The 24,440-nt window shown below is 45.0% G+C and overlaps 1 protein-coding gene across 1 annotated transcript in view; it reads right to left on the reverse strand.

Moving 5' to 3' along the window:
- LOC108927728 (glutamate receptor ionotropic, kainate 3) overlaps window positions 1-23,311 on the reverse strand; it is a 96,306-nt gene extending 72,995 nt beyond the window's left edge. Inside the window, exon 1 of the mRNA XM_018741196.2 lies at window positions 22,812-23,311. Within this exon, the coding sequence (XP_018596712.1) occupies window positions 22,812-22,932 (121 nt within the window). The 5' untranslated portion in view covers window positions 22,933-23,311. The remainder of the gene's footprint in view (window positions 1-22,811) is intronic.
- Window positions 23,312-24,440: the final 1,129 nt, after the last annotated feature.

Genomic DNA, 24,440 nt, shown 5'->3' on the forward strand with positions numbered 1-24,440 from the left:
CAAACAGACAAATACGTTAAGGTGTGTTCTGTGCAGAAGGAGATCATCTCAACGCAGGCTGTCTGTGCAGGCACCTTGGTGGCAGGTGCTACTCATCCTCCTATATGCTTCAAGCTTTAGTGGAAGAAGTGGACGATGAGAAGCTACCACACCTACCTGACACTGGTCCTTGAAGCCGAGGGTCCCGATGGCTCCTGGGGTTCACCTGTCTGCAAATAAGACCCCGATCCTCCACCAAAACAGAACAAAGGAGGGGATGAATGCAGAAACAAAGGTGACGTGACATGACGTGTACTCATCCTCACCGGTGAGCCTCGGGAGGCTGGACCTCCGACTGTGTTTCTTCTATGAAGTGTGGCACTTAGTGCTATGAGGGCAATTACCTCGTCCCTGCAAAGGTCACGAAGGGAGAGAGGGCAACGCAAGGAAAGAACCACCCGTAGGCCATTGCTGCTCAGGGTCTGGAAAGGCAGGGACTCAAGAGTGGATTGAGTGGATTTAAAGCAGTGGGGGTCACTCTGGGTCAGGGTTCTAATGTCACGCTCCGTGATGCCAGATGCAATGCCGGACTTCCACTTAGAAGGGTGATTCCTCTCTGAAATATATTCATTAACTTCTTATCCCTGTTCATTAGAGCTAAGTGGCTTAATTGACGCTCATCTCTCCTGGACGGCCTCCCCGCTGGATCTTGTACCTCGCTTGTCAGCGGGACAAAAAGAAAATGCAGCCACTTTTGTTGCTGCCAGTCACTCCAGAGCTGCAGCCCCTCCTATGGGTGCAAGAGTGGTCTGAGGCCACGGAGCACTGGTTTGTAAAAGTGACCAGTCAAGCTTTTTTCACGAACACACATCTCTTGGAACACATCAGGAGGGTTTCACTGAAAAAGAGCCTGCCGAAGAGGCCCGGGGGCAGATTCTCCCACAACCGATAACCTTGAGAGAGAATGTTTACACAAGCCAAGTGTGTGAGTGAGACTGTTGATCTGGGGGAAACGCACAAATCCAGAGGTGCTCCCAGAAACACACACATGTGCAAACATTCAAGGGCTGGTGAGGAAAGTGATGCAGTATGAGAAAGCCGTCTTTGTTTTACCAATAGGGGGTGCGGTGGCGCAGTGGGTTGGACCGCAGTCCTGCTCTCCGGTGGGTCTGGGGTTCAAGTCCCGCTTGGGGTGCCTTGCGGCGGACTGGCGTCCCGTCCTGGGTGTGTCCCATTCCCCCTCCGGCCTTACGCCCTGTGTTACCGGGTAGGCTCTGGTTCCCCGTGACCCCGTAAGGGACAAGCGGTTCTGAAAATGTGTGTGTGTGTGTGTGTTTTACCAATTTTGCAGACTGACTCAACAAATTAATATTTAAAATTTCTTCTGTAGTCTATGATGTATCTTTTTTCCATTCTGGTGCTGGAAGTGATGGCAACGCATTGTTTAAGAAATCCTACAGACAGCACCGTGTTGAAACAAGAGCAAATTGAAAGTTTGCAAAAGATGTGTTTTTTGTTTCAGTTCATGTAACACCTTTTTAGAAGGCTGAAGGCATCTCCCTCCAAGCTGCTCCTGCATCTGTCAAATGGAGTACGATTACTGAGCGATATACAGTATTGCACATTTTCTTCTCTCTTAAGATAGAGCTAAACTTCTGAATTACAAATTGAATCAATTCTGAACATTTAAAAAGGGGAAGTTCAATTAATCCAGTTTATTCCACTTCATTATTTTATTAGCAATGTTTAGAAACAGATTATGGATGGGGATCTTATGTATTTTTTTAAGAACATGATTCAGCTAATTTCTGAAATAAAAAAAAGTATATATATTAAATCACAGTATAATCCTGTCAAATTTCCACATCTCAACACTTTGGTAGCATCACGTAATGAGATCTTCTGATTGATTCCAACCTGCGACACAAACAAACACGTGGAACGGTCCTTTGCTGCGGTGGCTTTCAAACCTAGATGCACCTGGACGTGACGGCTTGTTGAACGTTCAACGCGCACTCCCCCCAGCCCCCCCCTCCAGACCACGAGCCCTCCATTGTGCAACATATACTGCCCATGGGCACAACAGTAGGGGACGATCCAAAGAGGACAGAAGGGAAAGGCCAAGGTCTGAAGGCTCGGGACACAAGCAGCTGTACGATAAGGACAAGGCCACAGCTCTGCGGCGAAAGCTTATCTCCCAAAACTTCCAACTGAAGGAGGAACACAATGGGCACTGGAGACAATAAGATGGATTATTCTTTTTTTGCTCTATTTGCCCTCAGCAGGAAAGTGCTGTACGTTATCTGAAGAGTCTGTGGTCACTCATACACACATCTGTGCTCTCAGATGAAGGATCTTACAAGAAAAGCTCATTCTTTCTCCAGCCTTGTGTTGGGAGACTCATGAAAGAGTGACATGTCGCCGCCCTCCACCGGGTAGCGCAGTGCCTTTCAGCGGAGCCACAGAAAAATAAGGGCTTGATGGACACGGAGCGAAAGTGGCGAAGGGCCACAAGCAGCAAAATCCAGCCCCGCACCCCACAAAATACCACGCGAATGATACAACGGAACGGGTCATGGTTCGGTGACGTGAACACAAATATTTAAAGAATATGTGAGCTGTGAACGTCAGCAGGTACGAATGCACACAAACGCTAAATTCCCACATTACGTTCGGTACCAGTTTCCCACGAGGCTAAACCTGTCCGTTCATTTGGCCTCGTACCACGTTGAAGAGGAAACAGGTTTAAGCCTCTTGGTTTCACAGCGGAGCAGCAGAGCTCACAACAAACCTTCTCCAAGCTCAAAAGTAGGCAATCGACTTATTAAAGTGAGTTCTGGCACCCCAGACACATTATAAAATTACCGTCATCTGAGGTGTACGCTTTTAAGGAGACACGGATGATGGAAATAAAATAATAATGGAAAACATGTTAGAGAAGAAGAGAATGAATTGCTTTGGAGCAAGTGGCATATGAATTGGGAATGAGCGCAGCGTGATGCCTGTGGGCATAAAGAATTGCAGGCTCACCACATTTCCAGGCTCCCATATTACCTTTTCATTTCAAATTGAATCTGAGGCTGATTTGGATTCCGCCACTGTATAACCTCTTATTTATTCATTGCTTTTTTCTCACTACATGCCATTAAATCACATCATTTTTTTTCAGAGCCACACCCACACTGGATGCCCTTCAGCCCATTTCACACAATCGCTTAAGGATCCATCCAGAGCAGGAAAACGTTCCTAGCAGCTCTGCACTGCTACGCAACACAAAGCAGGGAAGGACTGGAAGATCTGACAGCAAAAATGTTTGGGGTATTAAATATGTGAAGAGAATCATATCAATGCCAAAAGTGACATATCAGAACTCTGTATATAGCCATATTTATTTGTTTATGCTTGGGGGGGGTCCTATATGAAACATTTACTTGTATTCATTCATCAGACACTTTTCTCTAAAGCGACGTACATCTCAAATACAGTGTGTTCATTACATGAGCAGGAAGAGTCACTTAGATGCACATGTGTGATTCTTAAGCACAGTTAGTTTCTTTCCTTCTACCATATCAATACATACATTTATTTATTTATTTAATATTGAACTACGCTCATCACACTGCATAAAACTCAAAATATCCACGATTTCTGATCAACATCGATGATGAATCGGTCCCCCACTGGCCGTTCCAGCACGTACTGTTTTGGATCAACTGTGTTTACACATTCAATCAGCCTGTGAGATGCTTTAGGTACAAGGTATTTACCAAATAACCAGAAATGTGTTTGTGAGTGTATGTGCTTGAGAAGGTTCAGTGAAGTTCTGGACAGAGCAATAAGAAGAGCACTTCCTCACACCTCCGCGCACACACACTGCATTCACACACATTGTCACATTCTGCTCTCTTCTTCCTACATTGAAACAGCTGGCTTTGCTGTGCCATTGTGAAGGAGATCCCTTCTGAAGCGACTGATGGGCCCTGTGTTCGTCTCTTCGATTTCATTAAACTTCACTGCTGCTCTGACCCCCAACCCCAATTTTGATGAGGCACAAAATCAATGAGCAACTCAAACTGAAAGAAAGACATAAATACAGAAAGAGATGGATAAACAATGTTTCAAAACACCACTGGCTGTTTTAATGTTCTGTTTTCGAGCGACATTTCTGGAAAAAAAAAAAAAATAGAAAACAAGGTAGTTAAATGTGGTTTGCACCAACGGAAATGCCTTTGCTCTGACCAATTCCCTTCCGCTTTGAAAATTTTGACCATTTAACATCTGAACAAAAACTGTCAGATATCCGGAGCCCAACGTTATATCCATCAATCCAGCATTTTGACAAAATAGGAGGAAAATGTTATACAGATACTTAGTGCATGTGTGTGTTGGAGTGACTTTTAAATTCAAAGTACATAGAGAATGACATATTTTATCCTTTTAAAACACCCATTCCTCAGTTTACTAACCTAATTGGTTCATGGAAATTAATTTTTATGTGAAAAATCATAAATCAAAATGACAAACACATGAATTTCCTATGAGTAAAATTTAAACTTGTTTCAAGCAGGACTCAAGTACACTGAAAAAATCAAACAAAGACCTAAATGCAATAAGGAAAATTCCTGCTGTCTCACCAGAGTCCAACTAATAAAAAAACTGTTACTCTAAACTGTTACGAATACCGTAATAAAGTACCGCACATACAATCATGCGTAGCGAAGGATGAATGTACTGTATTTATGTAGAGTATATAGTGAAGAAAAAAAAGAAATATGAAAGACAAATGTCACAGATGTGAAGGATTATTCATTTTTTTCATTTGTGTAGCAGATTAGTTTGATTTTTAACACAAAGCACAGCATAACTGAACCTCTAGGAATAAATGAAGTAACATGGGATTCAATTTCATAATGCTCTGCAGCACACAGCTATAAACACTGGGCTGCCAGCTACCAACCTTTAAAGGAGTTTGATAAACTCTGTTTGGAATTAATGTCTTAGTGAAAATATTGGAAGTAAATCATGTGAAGACATCAGTTGAATGGGTTTGCAAAAGTGAAAATCTGTCACTTGAACATTCGCAAATTAAGGAATAGGTTTATAAGGGTTTAAAATCCGAATGTGTTTCTGTTAAACGTAACATTTAAAGTCTTGAAAATGTACAAATATATCTTGTTTGTATTAATGCAATGGTTTACAATTATAACTGTGAAAAACAGAATTGTCACTTGTCTATAATTTGTTTAAGATTCATTACTTTCATCCATGGGATCTCAAGATCTTCATGTACCAGGATATGAGTCGTGGGCATAAAGAAAGAGACGGAGAGCCTGGCAGTGACTGGCAGCGTGTGTTCATTGGCACTCATGTAGCCCCGTCTTTCTGCCTCTTCTTTACACTGTAGGTGTCAGTGTTCAAGGAAGTCTCATGTGGTATTTATATGAATGAATGAATGAATGAATGAATGAATAAAGGCACATTTTGGGCAGTCAGGTTTAAAGAGTAGCAGTGATTTTAATCACGAGAGGAAAGTTTCCTCCAGGTTCAAAGCAGCGATTAGACCGAAAGCAGCAGTTAGAGGAAGGACTGTGGCCCCTCAGCGGGCGGCGCATTCGTCGCGTGGACGTCGGCTCCATTTCCAGGGCGGTCAGAGCTCATGCCTGCGCACCAATCTCTGCGCTGTCGCCGAGGACACGCAGGCTATTTTTACAGCGGGCAGCACACGAAAGTCACACAAAGACACTGGGCCACAGGAGCTGGTGAGGGAGAAAAAGCAAAGCCAGACCTTGCAGGTGATCTCCATCCACAGTGTACGGCTCTGCCAACACAGGGTACCAGCCGACTCTCAAGGGGACAAATAATCTTTTTTTCTGTGAACAAATATAGCTGTTGAATTTCCATTCATTTCAAAATACAAAGAAAAAAAAAAACTGCCAGGGTTTCCAGTAAAGATTCTTATTGAATAAGTTTGAAAATGAGGCAGAAGGCATCACTTCCAAAATGCCTTTTGTAAGTGAAATAAAAAAAAATATTGTCGACCGTTTGCTGTTGCGACATACGTAAGTGTAACAAACTGTCGTCTAAAGGGGAATCGCACCTGTCCGTCACCTCCGGTGGGAGACTGGCTTTCCCCAACAGAGCAACATCTACCCAAGGATGGATGAGCAGAGGCCGTACGGAGGGAGATCCGGTCGAGCGGCAGCAGAAGGTTTCACCTTGTTGCAGTGCTTTTGGATCTGGGTCTAGTTTTGCACTTGCTGACTTTGTGTACGATTTCATTTCGGGGAGAAGAAGAACGCGAAGCTCTACGGACACATTTCGGCGCTGTGCTGTTTGTGTGAGCTCACCCTGCTAATACTTTTCTGTCCACCCCATAGAAAGCACATCGACATATTGACTTTGAGATGCAATTTCAAAAGAACAACCAAGATTATGCTTTAAAAATTAAAAAAATTAAAAAAGAAAAATTTGCCAAGCTTCAGGATCATTTCTAATATATAAGTTGCCGAATAACTCCCTGTGGATCACTGCTGTCCAACGGTCATCTCTACTAACACATGTCAATGTCAGTGTACGACATATTTACCTTAGAGACAACTTGAAACACGTCACTGTGGCATGTCAGTTTGTTTTTCTGAAACTCCTTCCTCTCTTCCCACAGTAAATGTGTCCAGTGACAGTGTGGAAACACAACACTTGATTAGTTGGGACGCTGGGATGTTACAATAAATGGTTGTGTTATTTGGTGGCACCCATTTAATGCACAGTTGTGATGTTATGCAAAACAACAAATTACACGTGACCGGTTTGAGTGCATAATATCTTACTTGGAACTTTACCATAGTAATTCATCTTGTACAGACAGAGGCCTTGACGGAGTTTTCTCTTTTGCTGCAGTCATTTTATCGGTGCAAACATTGAGTACGCCTGCAGGGTAAAATGTCACATATGGTGGGTTTTAACGCCTGCCGCCAGTGAGCTGGATCCAGCGGCCACACGTTGTGAGATACTATACAAGTTAATTCCTGGCAACACCTTGAAGAGTGAGGAAGTGAGCAATATCTTGCGACGACAAACACACAAACACACAGCGGCCTCCTCACAATATACAGTAAAATACCTAACTTAGCGACCACAGCCCAGCTTAGAAAAGAGAAAGATCTGAAAGGAAAAAGTAACAACAACTTATATATATGGCTGAACGTCATTATTCATAAACTTGCTGCATTTTAGACACAGTTATTTTCGTGTTGCAACGCAATATTTGTGGTTTTTTTCCTCCTTTTTGCCCGGACGGGAAGTCGTCCGTGTGAAGAACACGATGACTCCAGTTGGAAACCAATCGGCTTCAGGGAATCACCGTAAGCTTTGGTAACGGACGCGGCAAAACGGTCTCTGAGGGGGAAAAGTAGGAACTTCCCACCGAAGGAAAGATCTGGGGGAATGACAGAAAGGGAATGGATGCAAACTGTTCAGATATCGCCACTGTGAACCACTGTATAAATGGATCTTTTTGCTTCTTCTGCAACATTCTACCACTCATGACCCACTGCATCATTTTTGGTGCCAAAGCCAGTCTGATTTCTTGTAGTTCGGGAACAAGCATGGAAACAGTGCAACAGCTGTCCCTTCTGAGATATTTAATGTTGGCAAATCCTGTCTGACCAAATCAAGGGCACTTGGAGGTGAAATGAACCGTCTTCCTTCCCGCAAGGAGTGTCGATCCAACATGTGAAGAGAGAACGGATGAAGAAACAGCTAAAGCGAACAGAGGTGACAGCTGTTCTACCAGGACCACCTGGAGCATCCAGAGAAGATTCTTCCATTATCGACTGCTTAAAGAATTGACCTGCGGACACGTGCCCGATCACTGTGACTTTTGGGTTGAAAAACAAAGTTGTTAACATACAGAGAGATAATATTGAGCGTTAAATTTCAAGTCTGCAGCTTGCGGATCGGAGGCTTTCAAAAAACAGTCAGAGTTTTATAGCGTTCACGGGCTGCAATTACATCTTTTAAGACTGCAATCAGGAATCACAGTGAGAGGAGTTGACAATAACTTTACAGACTAGCAGGTCATTTTTGCCAGCTTACACAAGGGTTAAAATGTTATGGCAGCAAATTGTATTAATGACAAATCAAACTTGAGCTTCCGCTGCATTGCGAAGCCACCGAACTGGCTGGAAAACGGCTCAGGGGGCGGCCGCTTTCCGCGCGGCACCACCGACAACTCGTTGCCATCTGTGCTCCACTTTTGTAAGACCCCATCACTTGCTTTCTTTTTTAATATCAAAGTTTTACATGATTTCAGACAAGCATTTTACCCAACACCCACATAAGTGACTGAAACTGTCCAGTGTAGATTACTGCAAAGCATGGTATACACTGCTCACGATGTCTCGCCTCCGCTGTGCTTCCACTCCTATTTGCTGTTTACAAACCTCGAGTGGGGCATCTGCACACTCAGCCTAAAGCACATGTTCACACCAAGCAGACTCTAAGAGGGGAATATAAAAATAAAGCGGTACGGCTAAAAATGCATCGCCACTAAAATGCTGCGTGTCCCAGAATGGAATGACCCCGATGCACATATGGCGACAGGGTGACGGGGAAAGTCGCAGTGACCCCCTTAGGGACCGCATGTCACCAAAGTACCCAGAGGCCTTGAGAACACGCAGCGCCGCTGCCTTCATCCTACAGGTACTTCGTATGGGCTGTGGCTCCACGTGCCCTCGGGCTCCGCTCCTGCCACCAGAGCGAGGGGAGACGCGACGTCGCGAACCGCACTTAACGCCACCATTTGTGACGACTGGATTATTGTGATTCAAAGCAACGGCGTATCTTCAGAAAGGAGACGTAGGAAAGCTGCACTCGCATCAGCTAACATATATTTTCCCCCTGATTGCCAGCAGCTCTCCAGGCCCTTTTCACAACACCAGACACGTTTTTTTCTTCTTCCCTTCTCAGCTACAAGAGACCCTTTGTTGCTCCGGAACAGAGGAAGGAGAAAAAAAAGAACAAAAAAAAAAAAAAAAAAAAAAACCTTGTACCACAGAGGAAAATACTCATCTGCAATTCCCTTCCGATTCTTATGCTAACGCGCCATGTTACATTATTCGCAATTTAGGGGAAATTTTCCAAATGTCAAGCACGTAGGAGCTGCGTGGCATTTCACTCCTCTGAATCCACAGCCCTGCTACAGCACAGGGCAGATCTGCTTTGCCTATTTGTTATATAAACCCAGCGCTGTCACACCCCGATTTCCAAGCGAGGGAGCATGACCACAATGGAGGAGGAAAGAAAACAAAGAGTGACATTATAATCCACGGTTTGAAAACATGGGCTACTGGAGTGAACATCTAAGGTTTCTGCCCTAAGAAAAAGGTGGCTTTGAAAAAGAGAAAAAAAAAAAAAATTAAACTGACAAGAGAGCGGAACAGAAAATTGTAAGAAGGAGGGACATTTTAAGGAGGGCTGTTCCCCTGCAGAGAAGAGGTACAAACGGTCTTTCGATCGCTATCATGCCATAAAGATGTAGAAATGGAGAGCTGTGCCAAATGCCAATGGGCGGGCGAGCAGATACAGCCGCCCACACGCAGCGGGACGAGCTTCTGCTTCGAAGCAGCTGGTAGTGGAACAGTTAGAGCTGCTGCCATTTGACCTAAAGGTTACAGGTTCAAATCCCTCCTTAACTTATAGTATCCTTAAGCAAGGTAGTGACCTCCAAATTGTTCCAGTAAAATGACCCAGCTCTATGAAAGGGTAAATAACTGTAAGCATCTTAATATTGTAAAGCACTTTAAAGAAAACCATGCGCTAAATGAAACAAATTATCACAAAGTGACACTCTACCTGAGAGGACCAATTATATGACAAGCACGTAAGGGACAAAGCATTGAATGATGTAAATCTCTCTACGTGGTTTTCTCTGTTCATTATATTCATTTGCAAGAAAAAAATGAACCATTATTTTGCCAACACCTTTTTCCAAGGCTACTTACAACATAGAGTACGTGCACTATGCAATTTACTATGGTTTATGCAACCTAATTTTCCTTGTATCAATTCAGGGACAAGCGCCTTGATCAAATAGTAGCGCTGCTTTCTCACAGTGCCTGGGTGGTGCAAGAGGACATGGGCTCAATCCCCACTCAGTCTGTGTGGAGTCTGAATGTTCATTACGGGTTTCTGCTAGGTGCTCTGGTTTTCTCTCACAGTCCAAAGACATGCTGTCCAGATCCAGTGTGTGAATGACAGAGAGAGAGAGTGTGTGTGTGTGTTCCACTGATGTACGGATGAGTGGCCCAGTGTAAGTAGTGTATCTAGCAGTGTAGTTACCCTGGTTAATAAGGTGTGTGGGCTGATAACACTACATAGAGTTCATTGGAAGTCGCTTTGGAGAAAAGTGTGTGATAAATAAATAAATACATATAAATGTAAATGATAAGATGACGGCTCTAACTACTACACTGCGGTAGGCAGGTAGGTAGGAAGCAACACACGCACATGTTGTGATCATGGAGACCGGTGTTGAGGTGAACCTAAGAGTGACGTTTATGTGCAAGAAGAAACGGTGAATCTTGAAGCTTTGCTTGCCAAGTGGACGTAAAAGTCGACCTGGACGACACACGGAGACCGAAGGGCATGATGATCGCTCGACTTGAAGGGCGATGAAGACACAAGGCCGGAGGTCGAGGAGGTAGGGGGAGCACACAGGGAACAGGTAAGGAACACTAGGCAGAGCAAAGTGCAACAGGCAAGACTGCAATCGCTGAGTGACTTTCCATGTGGTTTGTTGTCAGGCTTCACTCTTTTTCAGTATGAAAATTATTTTTTTTTTTACGTATCAGGTGCTGAGAGAACCCGTATTAGGCCTTGAAGTGTGAAAGTATCACCAAAGCCTTACATGGAGGCGTAATGAGAGCACAGGACCAGCTCTGCTCATTTCAGTTTTTTTAAAGTTCTGGGCGAATTACGGAAAGAGTGAAAAGAAATATTAAATATAATAAGTCAGAGAGTCATTTAAAGCACATGTTCTTGCTGGGAAATGTGCCGGATAGAGACGAGGAAGTGTTTTCATCTCGTACGGCTTCCAGAGACGGGCCCTACGACACGGCAACGAGCCCCTCCGCCTGCTCTCCGAAGTCGGAAGACTCCCACGAAGACGCCGACGTTAAAGTGATGTTGGATGAAATGAGAGCGAGAAAATACAGGTACAGGCCCACCAGAGCTATTCAAAAAGAGTGAACAGCGGCTGCGATACAGAAGGCTTTCGATCGCTATTACTGATTTTCTATTAAAACGTCCCGTGTAACAAGTCATTATTCGGGAGCATATTTTCATTCACCCCCCCAGCACCCGCTACCCAGCCCCCCCGTGCAGTTCAATCACCGAGACCCCGCGCGAACACAAAGTGCGACGCCCATTATCACGTGTTTCTAAAGAGATTTAACGAGAGGCTCGGCGGAGCGGAGCGGCGCGGCACGTCGCAGGCCCTGTCGGGCTCGGCCCTGTCGGGCTCGGCTCTGTGCTCTCGAGTGAGGAAAAGCACGGCCACCGCTGGCTTCGGGGAGCATCAGTGTGACGTCACGCTGTCGCACGGAGGTGACGGCCGAAGGGATTTGCTAACGCGCCACTGGATTATTATTTAGAGTCATTTTTTTCGTCTTTTGTGACCGATTGCATTTTCTTCTTCTTCCTCCATTTCTCAGTCCTCGCAAATAAAGCCTATAAATAAAAGTATGTAAATGAGGAACTGCCCTGAACATATTTGTCATAAGGCAACTTTCCATAATTCTACACATACATAATTGTTACCATAAGTGTAATTATAAGCAGTACAATGTATGATGTATTAAACGTCTCTCAAACATTACTCACCGCTGAATGTTTCACCCGAAACACGTTCGACCGAACTGCTCGGCATTCAGCTACAAACGGGTAAAAGTGTCAAACGGAGAAGCCAGAAAAGCAGAGAGACGGACGGGTAAAGCCGAGGTACGTGTTACAGCCGTTCCTGATCCTGCAGGACGAACTACGGTGCGAACGATGTCAGAATGTTGCTCGCTTGGTGGGAAAAAAGCGTCCGGCACAGAAAAGGTTCTGCACAGGTGGAAACAGGCCCTTCATCCCAAAACTAATGAACCTCAAGAGAGAATTTTGCTGATAGGAGGGAGAAGAGTTAGAGGAACTCATCAGAAGCTCACATTCCTCCCAGCAATCACTGCTTGATTACGACCCCCCGGCCGCCGGCAGACACAAATCAAGGTGCGATTCTTCGGAAAACAAGGAGCAAAATGCTAACGGCTATGAAAGAACAGGCCTTTTAAACGGGCGCATTTGCCGTTTCAACAGACGTAGTTGCCGTTACCTCTGTTCAATTCACAAAGGTGAAAAAATTTAAAATCATTTTTTTGAAAAAGTGTAGGGAAGTAAGGCAGGGCGAGATAAACAACGGCTGTTCGCCTGCTCACCCTCTACTGAGCTCAAACCGAACACCTGACATTATTAGAATGTGCACATCGCAAAAGATAAATACAATAATGAATTTGCAGTTTGAAAAATATGCAGACTCACATCCAGCATATGACGAAAATGAAGTATAAACTGATAAATAATTGCAGGTAGCTTAACATTGTAAGTTACTTTGGAGAAAAGCATCAGGTAAATGAACGCCTGTAAAAGTAAACTAAAGCCCTAAAAAGCTGTTTTTTCCTTTGAAACGTCAATTTTAAAAAAATGTAGGGTTCTTCATCACTGTTTGAAAGGACGGAGAGTGTGAGAGAAACCAAGGGTTAAATGCACTAAAGGCCTAAAATCTCTAACTTGGCCTTAAAACATTCCCGAAGACATTGTATGTTCATACTTACATTCATTTACCTATCAGGCACTTTTCTCCAAAGCGACTTCCAACGAACTCTATGTAGTGTTATGAGCCCACACACCTTATTCACCGTGGTGACTTACACCGCTAGATACACTACTTACACTGGGTCACTCATCCACACACACTCTCTCTCGCTCTGTCACTCGCACACTATGGGTGAACTTGAACAGCATGTCTTTGGACTGTGGGAGAAAATCAGAGCACCTGAGAGAAGATGCAAAGCCCATGCAGACCGAGGAGGGATCGAACCCACATCCTCTCGCACCACCCAGGCACCGTGAGACAACGGCGCTACTCGCCGTGCCACGGAGCCACCCGTGCTGTACCCCCCTCTGTTTGCCAGACGTGTAACTGCCCGCAATGTCATAGTTGCTGCTCTTTCTTAATGGCTGAGAGCAGCTCTGCTTTCGGTGCAGCTAATGGGTGCCGGCTGTCGGGTGCCGCGTCGGGTGTCGCGTCGGGTGTCGCGTCGGGCCACCCGCGCAGCGTCCTCTCTGTCGTTCCCATTGAAACAGAGTCACCGGGCCTCCGCTGACGGGCTCCATTCCTGCGCTCGGCATGCGGGGCGTCATTACGGTGCGTAAAGCCTCGCCGATTGTCTCTAGGTCTCCGAAGGCTCCGTAGCTGGAATAATGGCTTCTTTTTTATCCGTCCCTCTTTCTCCATCCCACTTCATTGCCTTTCATAATAGTTCAATCAGTGGTTTTTATCTGCCATGGTTAAAGTACACCCCAGATGCCAGTCATGTGAGACAGGCACACATGCTGTGTTTTCCAGCCTTCCGCACAGTGCACCTGAGATTCAGGCTTGTCGGAAAACGTTTTAAGGTCGGAAAATGGGACCCCCCCCCCCCCACTCCCCCTACTGCAGCATGAGTCACCCATCGAACCTGCAGCAACAACGTCTGTCCCTTCCGCACCTGTAACGTCCCAGCGATGAAACAGCCGCGCCGAGCTACGTGCCTTTGCGCTGCGAACGCTAACACCTTTCTTAAGACATCTGAGCAGCGCGTGGCTGCCCACTGGTGCCGTGGTGCCAATCACACGACTCCACACGCGCGCACACGCACACACACGCACGCGCGCAGAAGGAAACGTGGCTGGCAGGCCCTCCTGCTTCGATGCGAATATCGACTCAAACGACGACGAATACTCTCTGCCTCTCACGATCGCACATGTGAGCGCGCAGCCCGACTGGAAGCGCCACGACGCGTCGCCACGGCGACGCCACGGGAGCATCCTGCCCTTTGTAAGTGCGATGCTTCCCTCGAAGTGCACGGAGGAAAAGAAAGGAATTCCAGGTAGTTATTAATTAAGCAAGTCCAGGCAGCAGGATCCTTGTGCGTTTCAATCTTTGGATGAATTTATTGTCCGGATTTAGAGCAACAACCTTGAAATAACCCTGAACTGCGAAGGACAGCAGTCGTCACGAACTGATAACGTATCAACAGATCGCTTTCACATTTCTGGTCACACACAGATCGATAACCTACACACTGTGTTTGGGCTAAAATATATTGCTGTTCCATGAAGGAAAGTATGACACTTATTTTTACGCTGTACCACTGAAGGCTTCTGAACCTTTTGTACAGAATGAAAATTAGGATGGAAACGGCCGTGACTGAGGCTTTACACGTTTACACCCAAAGTCATCAAGTGAGTCGTGCACTATTAGCACAAATACATTAGTGACGATCAAGTAAATGACCTCGTAAAAAAGCACATTATCTGTCCCGTCTTTGTGCTTCCTTTGTATCGTCAGTGTTCTCACGTTGCTTCTGGCCCTCCGTGCCTCCGATCCCCGAAAGCCGCACGCTCCGGAACACAAGAGCAGCGCAAACACACTCAGAAGCTTAAATGAAAGTCTTTGTTTTCATTTCCATGAACCCCACGCCCCCCCCAAGTCTGGATACTACTGCGCCAGTGAACTTGTACCCTCTCTCCCAGGGATGTATTATTCATTACCCTGAAATTCAGAAATGAAACAGTACATAAAGCTGTAGTGCGTTGCCATGCTGAACGGTAAATGGACTGTGACAAGTGCGGGGGGGGTGGGGGTGTGAGCGTGCTCAGGATTCCCTCTGCCAGATGATCCATACTTGGCCAGCGTACGGTCTTGCGTCTACAGCACGAGCACTCGGCGCCATCGGACTTTCTGCAGCTTCACGCGTGGGAAATGCCGGCGATGCGAAGAGTCCGACGAGCCGCGCTGCCGTAGCGGGGAACAGGAAGCGATGTTACCGAGCACCTTGGCGGCTGCGCTCACGCTGGAGGGCTGCATTTGTGCAAATAAGCAGGAATTTCATGTACTTTCGCATGGCCATGAGCCCATGAGTCCAACGACCTCCTTGCTCCACTTCCAACTGCATCCGCACCGACGGTTCCGTGCTGCTGTGCTGAACACGTGACATCGCCGAGAAGCGCTCCGGCAGGGAACCCGCGTGCCGAGGTCCAAGTTCCACACGACTTCCAGCACAGCTGAGACACAGGCCAGTGGTATTTATAGCGGTGAACGTGAGAGCAATCGCAACGTCTTTTCTCCCGCACTCTTACGCATTTTTATGCTCCTCGAGGTCCCTCCAGCCTCGTATCAGGAGTCAGTAAGAACGTGAAGGTTACCGCCGCACATTATCACACAAATACTGGAGAAAGGAGAAGAGCACGCAAGAAGAACGTATTAAGAGGCCACGACATCGTTCCTACGTTAAAGTGGGCACAGGTCGTCCCCGAATCGCTTCATACGGCTTCCGCCGTAAGTCACGAATCCCCTTTTTCTCTATTATATAAACAATAAAGATGCATAAGAGCTGCGCTCTATAACAGGACTGTTACAGTTAAACTTTACATATCACGCATGTGAAAGGAGTGACAGAGAATAACAGAAATACAGCACAGTACCACGTTTCCATGCTGCACTATTATTTTCACTTTCTGATTCTTTGGCCATTCTGCTTCTGCATGATTACTAGAGTTCTTATGCTTTTCCAGCCGTTTCGAATAAAAGTACCTTGAATCGATCGCATGTAAAGCAGTGTGCAAGTAATGTTTTGGTAAATAAAAAGCAAATGCTCAGAGACACATTGACATTGGGGGGGAGGGAAATAAATGAGGATGAGGCGCAGCGCGAGCTGCCAGTGTCATCGCGCAGCACATGGAGTCGCTGTGACACAGTTCAGAAATAATGGAAGAATGTTGATGGGCAGCAGCTGTAAGTCACATGTGTCATATGGCAGGGACCACTGATAAAGCAACAAACTAGCACAGAAACATGAGCGACAAGGCGGGTCCTGCTGGGGGGGGGGGGGGGGGGGGGGGTTAGTCATTATGGTCTTATGAACGAACAAGTGACACCCTGGTCCCCACTTTCCTGTTATAAACTCGGATTGAAATATTCTGTATTAGTATTGTGTCCCTAACTCTAATGGCTGAGGCTAAACACCACCGAAAAACATTCGGCGCACACGCACACACACACACACACACACACACACACAGCCGGGCTGCACCTTTCTCAACAATGGAGAGCGCCCACATAGGGGGGTGGGTGGGGGTTATTGCACAAGGCAGACGGACAGCTACAAGGCCGTGCCAGCCGACGGCCTGCGGACGACTCGCCTCGGCGCCGTGTCATTTGAAAGCTGAAGAAGAAAAAAACGCACACGCACACGCGCGCGCACACACACACACACACACACACACAGACGTCGCTTTATCTTTCCAAGGAGTACGCGACGGAAAGGCAAGCGCGGCAGCTCTAAATTGGGATCAAAAGGTGCGAGGTAATTAACAAAGTAAATGAACGCACACGACTCCGCTCTCGCCCATGGATCCGTGAAGACGAGGCGCGATGCGTTTGACCTGTGAGTAAGTGTTACCGCGCTCTTTTCTCCAGGCGTATAATGCAAACCCAGCTCCCCTGACCATTATGCGCTCGTTTTCCTTTTTATTAACTCTTCCCATTTTATTTCTCCACCGAACACGAGCAACAAAGGGGCGCATTCAACACGAGCCGTGTTATTTATCTCGGAAGGCTGGGAGACGGCAGCTGGACACGGAGGACAAGAGCACGTAACAAAGAAGAATGGGCATCACACGAAATGTGATTTTGTCTGCTGATATGGGGGTTGCGAGGGCTAAAGAGAACAGCCCTGACAAACGCTGAATTTTGGGAAGCTGCCAGTTCCCGAAGCACACGTCCTGTGGTAATGATGCCCCCGGGTAGCTGAAGGGATGGAGGGAGGGATGCAGGGAGGGAGGAGGGAGGAGGGAGGGAGGGAGGCTGCTGGTGACACCCAACACTGCGTGGCTCTCACATCGACTCACCATATGTGTAAAGCGCTAGGAAGCCTACAGTGGGGATGCAGCGTCCCCCCGCATGTGCAACACACACACACACACACACACACACACACACACACACGCACACACGCACACACGATAACCCAGAATGCCGATTAACTTACTGACGGTTCAGGTTCAGATGAGCTGCTACCGAACGTCTTACAAAGCCGAGCCTGGAAACGGATGTTTTCCAAATGTCAGGAAAAGGCAGAGTGCCCTGCATATCGCACTTAAAACCTACACATCTGCTGGTACATATTTTGAATTAACACACTTAACACAAACGCACGCGGTTATAGTCACGATTGTGAAAGGGCCTTTTCTGTGGACTCACAGCGTTCTGTGCGAGTCCTTGATGTCCGGTTTTGTTTGGCTGAACTCAACAAATATAGAACTATGCCAGCTATTTATTTTTATTTATTTGTTCCCTAACACTATTTTTCCTATTTTTTCTTCTAGGTTTAGAGCATTTTTAATGTGCAGCAGAGTGAGGTACGTTGATTTATTCCTTAATATTTTGGGGTTTCATCTCTCCCTTCATTTATTCTCTTTATCCAACCTTGAAAAACAATTTTTTGTGAATTAGCCTTAAAACAGAGCTGAACAGAATGTAAACAGTTATTAATTACTGCTCAAGATTTTGCACAGTGTAAAAAAGCTAAATAAAATATTCAATAATGTTAAAGTGTTTCATTTTCATTAACATGATTAGTAAACCATGCTTTTCAGAGAATATCACAATTAGATACATGGATAAATCCTCTTAACATTCAGGTAACCTTATTAATTTAAATAATTAGTGTGAGCATATGTTCCAGTCAGACCTTTCATTTCGGAGCGCACATTTTGTAGCATGATATGAAAATACCATCTGCTACGGGAAACTGCTTTGGTGATTAACAGTGGATGGGAATATATATACAGTATATACACAGTATATACGTATCATGCACACACGCGTATGTAGACACACAACATATTGTAAAGACAGTTTGTGTTACTCTGATGGGTTCATCGCCTACGGTGCAAATAATGTCTGCTTTCATCGGCAGTGGGTTGTTATTGGTAGTGTTTATGAGCGAAAGCATGTAAAAAGGGTGTAACCGTGCCGGAATTAGAGAATTTCACCAACGATCTCACAACGGACTGAAGGGAGACTCACTACAAGTCCGAAAATTGTGCGGAGAGACTATGGTCACACATGGTTCTAGCACAGTGTCGCCTCCAGTCAAAGCTGTAACTGCGATGAGTTCACAACTCGCTGCTTTGGTGCAGGAATTCAATATTTCCTTCTATACAATCAGCATTAAAGGCCAGGGCTCCAGATTATGTTCTGCTTGCTAAACTCATCTTAAGTACAAAGAGCATCAGAGGAAAACAATTATATGTTAATCAGAGTTGAGTGGAAGCAAATTGCACTTTGAATGACCTACAAACGGAACATAACTGTGCCCCGTAGACATTGTGTGGTTTGCTCACGTAACGATGAGCATAACAGCGTAGAAGGGACCCGTGTGACCGGGCAAAGCTGCTGTGGCGTGCACTGTATGTTGACATGTCTGCTCTGGCTCTGCTCTTGATGATGTCAAGACCTGATGTGAGGAGGCACACTTTGTGACAAAGACCTTCTGGAGAAGAAACTGACATGTTCACTTTTTCATGGGAGCATGGAAGCCAATCAAGGGAATCTAGTCCATGTCGATGCTTAACCCAAAGTGTTAGAATGCTCGTGAGCAAGTGTGCAAACCCAGTGTCATGACCTGCAACAAAACCTCGCTTAAACACCTTCTTACATTTACACGTATTTATCTATCAGACGCTTTTCCGCAAAGCGACTTCCAATGAACTCTATGTAGTGTTATGAGCCCACGCACCTTATTCACCGCGGTGACTTACACTGCTAGATACACTACACTTACAATTTGACCTTTTCCTGCCACGGTCTCCTGAGGACCAGAAAAGGGACCCTTGAAAATGAAACATTAAGGAGTCCCTCAGTAAACTGCTCCCCAGCTTTGTCTCAACACAGAGAAGCAACACACGTTCTCTTGCTTCGACATCCAACTGGAAGGATCTTCCTCTGTCTGCAAAGGCTCTTTCCAGTGTCATGGAATTGAGATGACAAATGAAATATTTATTTCCTCTGAGAAGCCAGTGCCCATCTTACTTCATCATTACTGATGTTGCCACTGTCGTCTTTATCGCTGCTTTGTTCATTTGTCTCATCTCTTCTTTCTTTTCCAGATAATGTCTTGTACTTCCCAAGCCATGGATCTATGGCATCCTTCAAACTGTCAAATTTCAGCCACTCTTTTACTATTGAATGTTCTGTTGCTTCTGCATAGGAGCACACTTACAGGGGAGACCATCAGAGCCCGAAACAGCATAAGCAAATCGTCACTTACATTTTGAAATATAATATATATATACATACAGTATATATCCATCAACATGTATTTTTGTGAGTTTTTCTGACAAAGAGAACTATCCCCCCCCTTTACTGTCTAACTGTGTCTCGTGCTTTTAACATATTTTGAAGGCGAGGTACAATGTTCCAATGCACTTATCAATGGAAAATATTGTACCTTTTTTTTGACAATCTAAATTAAAGAAATTGAAAGTTAATGAAATGTACAATCCAGCTGTTGTTCAGCTCAAACAAAATGGAGCTAACAAAACACAATGCTGACAATACATCACAAGATAGATTGAGTAGCTGGCAACGATTAAGCACTTTGAGTATTGGATAGAGAAAGTAATTGATTATCTAATGAATTCCTATTGGTGCCCGAATTCAGATGTTAACAGATTAAAAAAAAACTGGCAGTACATTAGCATCACATGTGCCCGTCTCTGCTGCAACGAACCTGAAAAGTAACCCAGTGCAGTACTTCCCTTACGCGATTGCTGGGGAAGGCAAATCCGTTATGGGTTCCACAGTCCGAAAACTTGCTTCATGACAACAAAGCATAAGGTTTTAAAACTCAGCTTTTCTGATTAGGTGGAGGACAAAGAATGTGAGGTGCCAGAGAAAGAATGTCAGCTCACACACTAATATGGATCATGTGGATCGTGTCAGGGCCCCAGCTTTGTCATGGTACGCAGTAAAAGTGGGAGTTCAGTGCCACCACATTGTTAGTGTGGAACTAGAGCACAACAGCACACCATTCGAAATCACTTTGCCCATTCAGCCTCATAATGACAGCAACCTCAATGCATAGATGATTGAATTAAGAAGAGTGAAACTGCTCATGTTTTAACCGCCTTCTGACTTCTGGGAAGTTCATGGTAACGCTACCGAATCTAATATTGCCGATCATTGCCAGTGGGAAACTGGAAGAAAGAACGGGGTCATTTCAGGCCTCTTTTCCTACGCAACTTACCGCAAAGTCGTAATGAACACGCAAGGTGGAGCATGAGCACGTACACTAAGTGTGTATTATGTGGTGGAGACACGTCTGACCCAACTAGTGCCCTCTTGTGGAACAGCTCTGGGTGGAAACATCAGCCAGGTTAGAGGTTCCTCCAAGAGAACAATTCACTTCAAAAACATGGAGCCACTGGAATTAAAATACATTCTATGAAAAGGAATGCAATAAAACTGTGTGTTTATGACATTTTCTCCAGTCTTTTGCATGTACCATATTCCAAACAATTCTACAGCAAAGCACATTTATCCATTTTTTTCTTCGTCTTGCACAAAAAAAAATTTCTGTTGATGTTTTTTCCCCCAAAAAGTGACCACTACACACAAAAGGTAATGAACCAGTGACCCAATGAACAAGAGGGGACAAGAGCTGTAAAATGGTTTTGCGTTTAAACTTCCCATTTTTCCTACTGTAATTCCTGTTTTCACTACCTTCAACCATAAATGTACATTCAAAAAATAAAACTTGTATAGGTGTAATTTTTATTACATAAATGTTTGTTTAATTCAATTGTCAGACATAGTTTCTGGAAAACAAAAGATAAAAGAGGCCACAACATTTAAAATTTAATATGAGGAAATCTTAAGGGGAAGAAGGGAAAGATTCCTCAAAACAACATTGCTGGGAATGTATTTCATAATATCATGTTTTATCGTACTATGTACTGCTTGAGCAATTGTACAGTAAAACTTTATTTATAACATATTCACAGCGCTATCATCATCATTATTGTTATTGTTATTGTATTTCTATTTTTGTTTTCCACGTTTTTAAGAGGGCATAAACAGTTTTTTATTTAATTGGCGTCGGTAAGGAATATAAGAAAAAACGAATATGAAAAGGAATATAAAAATAAAAGTATAGGAATATAAGAATAAAAGAATATTATAAGGAATATGAGAATAAAAGTATAGAAGGAATATAGGAGTAAAAGAATATTATAAGGAATATAAGAATAAAGTATAGAAGGAATATAGGAATAAAAGAATATTATAAGGAATATAAGAATAAAGAGTGAGAAATTAAACAGCTCGAATAGAAGGGACCGCTTTACAGGAACTTTCATTCAAACGCACCTCTCCGTGCATCTTCTTGTCCCCGGAACACACACCTTGACCCCCCACGGCCCTCCGTTAATGGATCACTTGTCTCGCGAGGCACTGAGCCGCTTGTCACGAGGCTTTTGTTTGTTCAAAGACAAAAAACTTATTGATCTTCACTGCGCTCCTGTTCGCTTCTTCTCGTCGCGTCGCGCATCGCCGGGGGGACCGAACGCCTCACTTTTACTACATTTATTTACCTCTCTTAGAGTCCACTGACTTTCAAGAAAACGACACTTTCCCATTCTCTCTCTCTCTCTCTGTGTGTGTGTGTGTGTGTGTGTGTGTGTGTGTGTGTGCGGTGCAGATAGCTGGGATTGTTTCCAAACTAAGTGCCCCTCCCATGGCATGTGGAAAAAAGCACCGAGAAGAAGCATCACCTGTGAAAAACCCCTTTTTTGGCATCACTTTCACAAATATTCCAATAATAATAACTGAGACTCTTGTGGAAACAAAAGCCGGTGCAGCACGACGAGGATAAAAAAATATTTACTCTATTTCCACTGCTACGCTTTGGTCGTTTCAAGCGTATAAAAGAAACCACTGAGGTGTCTGCATGTGCACAAGTAAATATTGCACTCACTCTGTGTTATAAACTTGTCTTAAGATCATGATCATGTAGCACCGCGAGGGAGGCAGAAACGAAAAACACGCATTAAATAAAAATAAAAAATAAAGCAGAAACAAGTAAAACAGGCATTGATAAAGCAGAAAGAAAGACGGGTTGTAACACGAAATGTGGACCGATTTTGCCCGATTTCACCGGACACGAACAAAGACATGATTTTGAGGGACAAAGTATCGCAGTTAAAAGGAGCCGCACATTGATTGATGATTGAACGTGAGAAACGCGACACTTATTGAAAGTGTATCGCGTACATGATGATCATGATGATCATGATCATGTAGCATCGCGTGTTTGCTTTTGCTCACGGTAAAGTCGAGCGCCAGTGATAAGAAGAAAGAAAGAAAGAAAGAAAGAAAGAAAGAAATAAGAAGCAGAAGAAGAAGAAGAAGAAGAAGAAGAAAGAGAAGGGAGGCAGGCAGGCAGGTGCCTCCTCCTCCTGCTCAGCCTCACCTATTCGGATGACATGGGGCATCCCGCAGCAGCACTGAATCCGCAAGAGGCACAAGAAGAGCGCTCTCCGGCTCCAGGAACCCAAAGCCAGTGACCGCGGCGACACCCAACTGTTCCTCATGGCTCCGGGGAAAAGATCCACTTTCCTCACGAGTCCAAAGACGTTTCACACTTTTTTCTCGTCAAACTGGTCTTCATGGGGTTGGAGCGAAGTGATGCGAACGGGCGCTCATTGTACTCGGACCCTCCTCCGTCCGCTCCGGTCCGGTCCGGTCCGAGCTGCGCTGCGCTGCGCTCTCGTCTCACTCACTCACTCTCACTCTCTCACTCACTCACTCACTCACTGTCACTGTGCCGCCAAGTGTGTGTGAAGAAGCGCTTCCGCCGCTCACACAGACACTGCCACTGCCTCTCTCTCACACTCACTCACTCACTCACACACACACCTCCGGAGCGCCTCTTCTCCGCTCCGTCACTGTTACACCTGCGGATTGAAGGAGCGCCGGATGCTACAATTAGCCTGCAGGAGTCTCCGCGTCCCTCCTCCCCATCGGCAGCTCTGTGGACACGGCGCGGAGCTCGCAAGAGCCGGACTGGATATCGGAGCAGGACTGGAATGGACTGCACTGGACTGGACTGAACTGAACCGGACCGAACTGAACTGGACTGCACTGGGTCCGGGTTACTAGGTGCTCATTTTCACCCGCGGTAAATGGACGGGAAACGAGCGCACGCGCGCTCACACACACGCACACACACACGCACACACACACACACACACACACACAAATCTCGTTATGTTTTCTGAAAACTCGCCCTATCTAGGTACTAAAATTAAACAGCTTCCAACCGGTTGAAAGTACTTCTTTAAATCTGTCCTTTCAAAACTGGGAGGATTGCTCATACACAAAACGTAATATAAAAAAATACATGAAAAATAGTAAATAAACTGTGAGCAAAACACACCATTCAGTGCCAGTTGCTGTCCGTGTCTCGCTGTATATTTATTTAATTTTCCACTCTTTTCCTGAGGGACTTTACTCAACAAGTGATTTTTGCCATAGATGTACGGATATAGATACCTCCCCGGGGCCCTGCTCCTCGATAACTGTGTTAAAAGTGTACTAAAGTTTCTTACCAAAGAGAAAGGTATGCCCATCAGTTCACCGTTCACTCTGAAATATTGTAACATCGCACAAGAAGCAATGTGGACACATGTAAAAGGTGATGCTCTTTGATTTTCTGTGGAATTCACACCGATCTGTCATCAGAAGTGTGTTGCACTGTAAACTGGGGCTGATACAGCAGGTGAAATAGTGTTTTCTCTGCACCCACTGATGGTCTACATGAATACCTGAAAATAAGCATAATAATCTCCAGCTCATGTATGGTGTAAATGCTCATGCACCGCAACTTTACGATCATCCCCAGATCACCCTTTACACAGCTACTCCTGTACTGTATGTGAATGTTTGCGTACCTTATTTAAAAAAAAAAAAATGGTAGAAGGTGATCAGGATTTATCTATCCTGCATTTTATGCACCAGCTCGATCGATGAACATCGGTCCATCAAGTGGAAAGTAACAAACCAGGTTTACTTCAGAATCACACATCTGCAGCCATGTCTC

The sequence above is a fragment of the Scleropages formosus genome, chromosome 19 (assembly GCF_900964775.1).
Source record: "Scleropages formosus chromosome 19, fSclFor1.1, whole genome shotgun sequence".
NCBI lineage: Eukaryota > Metazoa > Chordata > Actinopteri > Osteoglossiformes > Osteoglossidae > Scleropages > Scleropages formosus.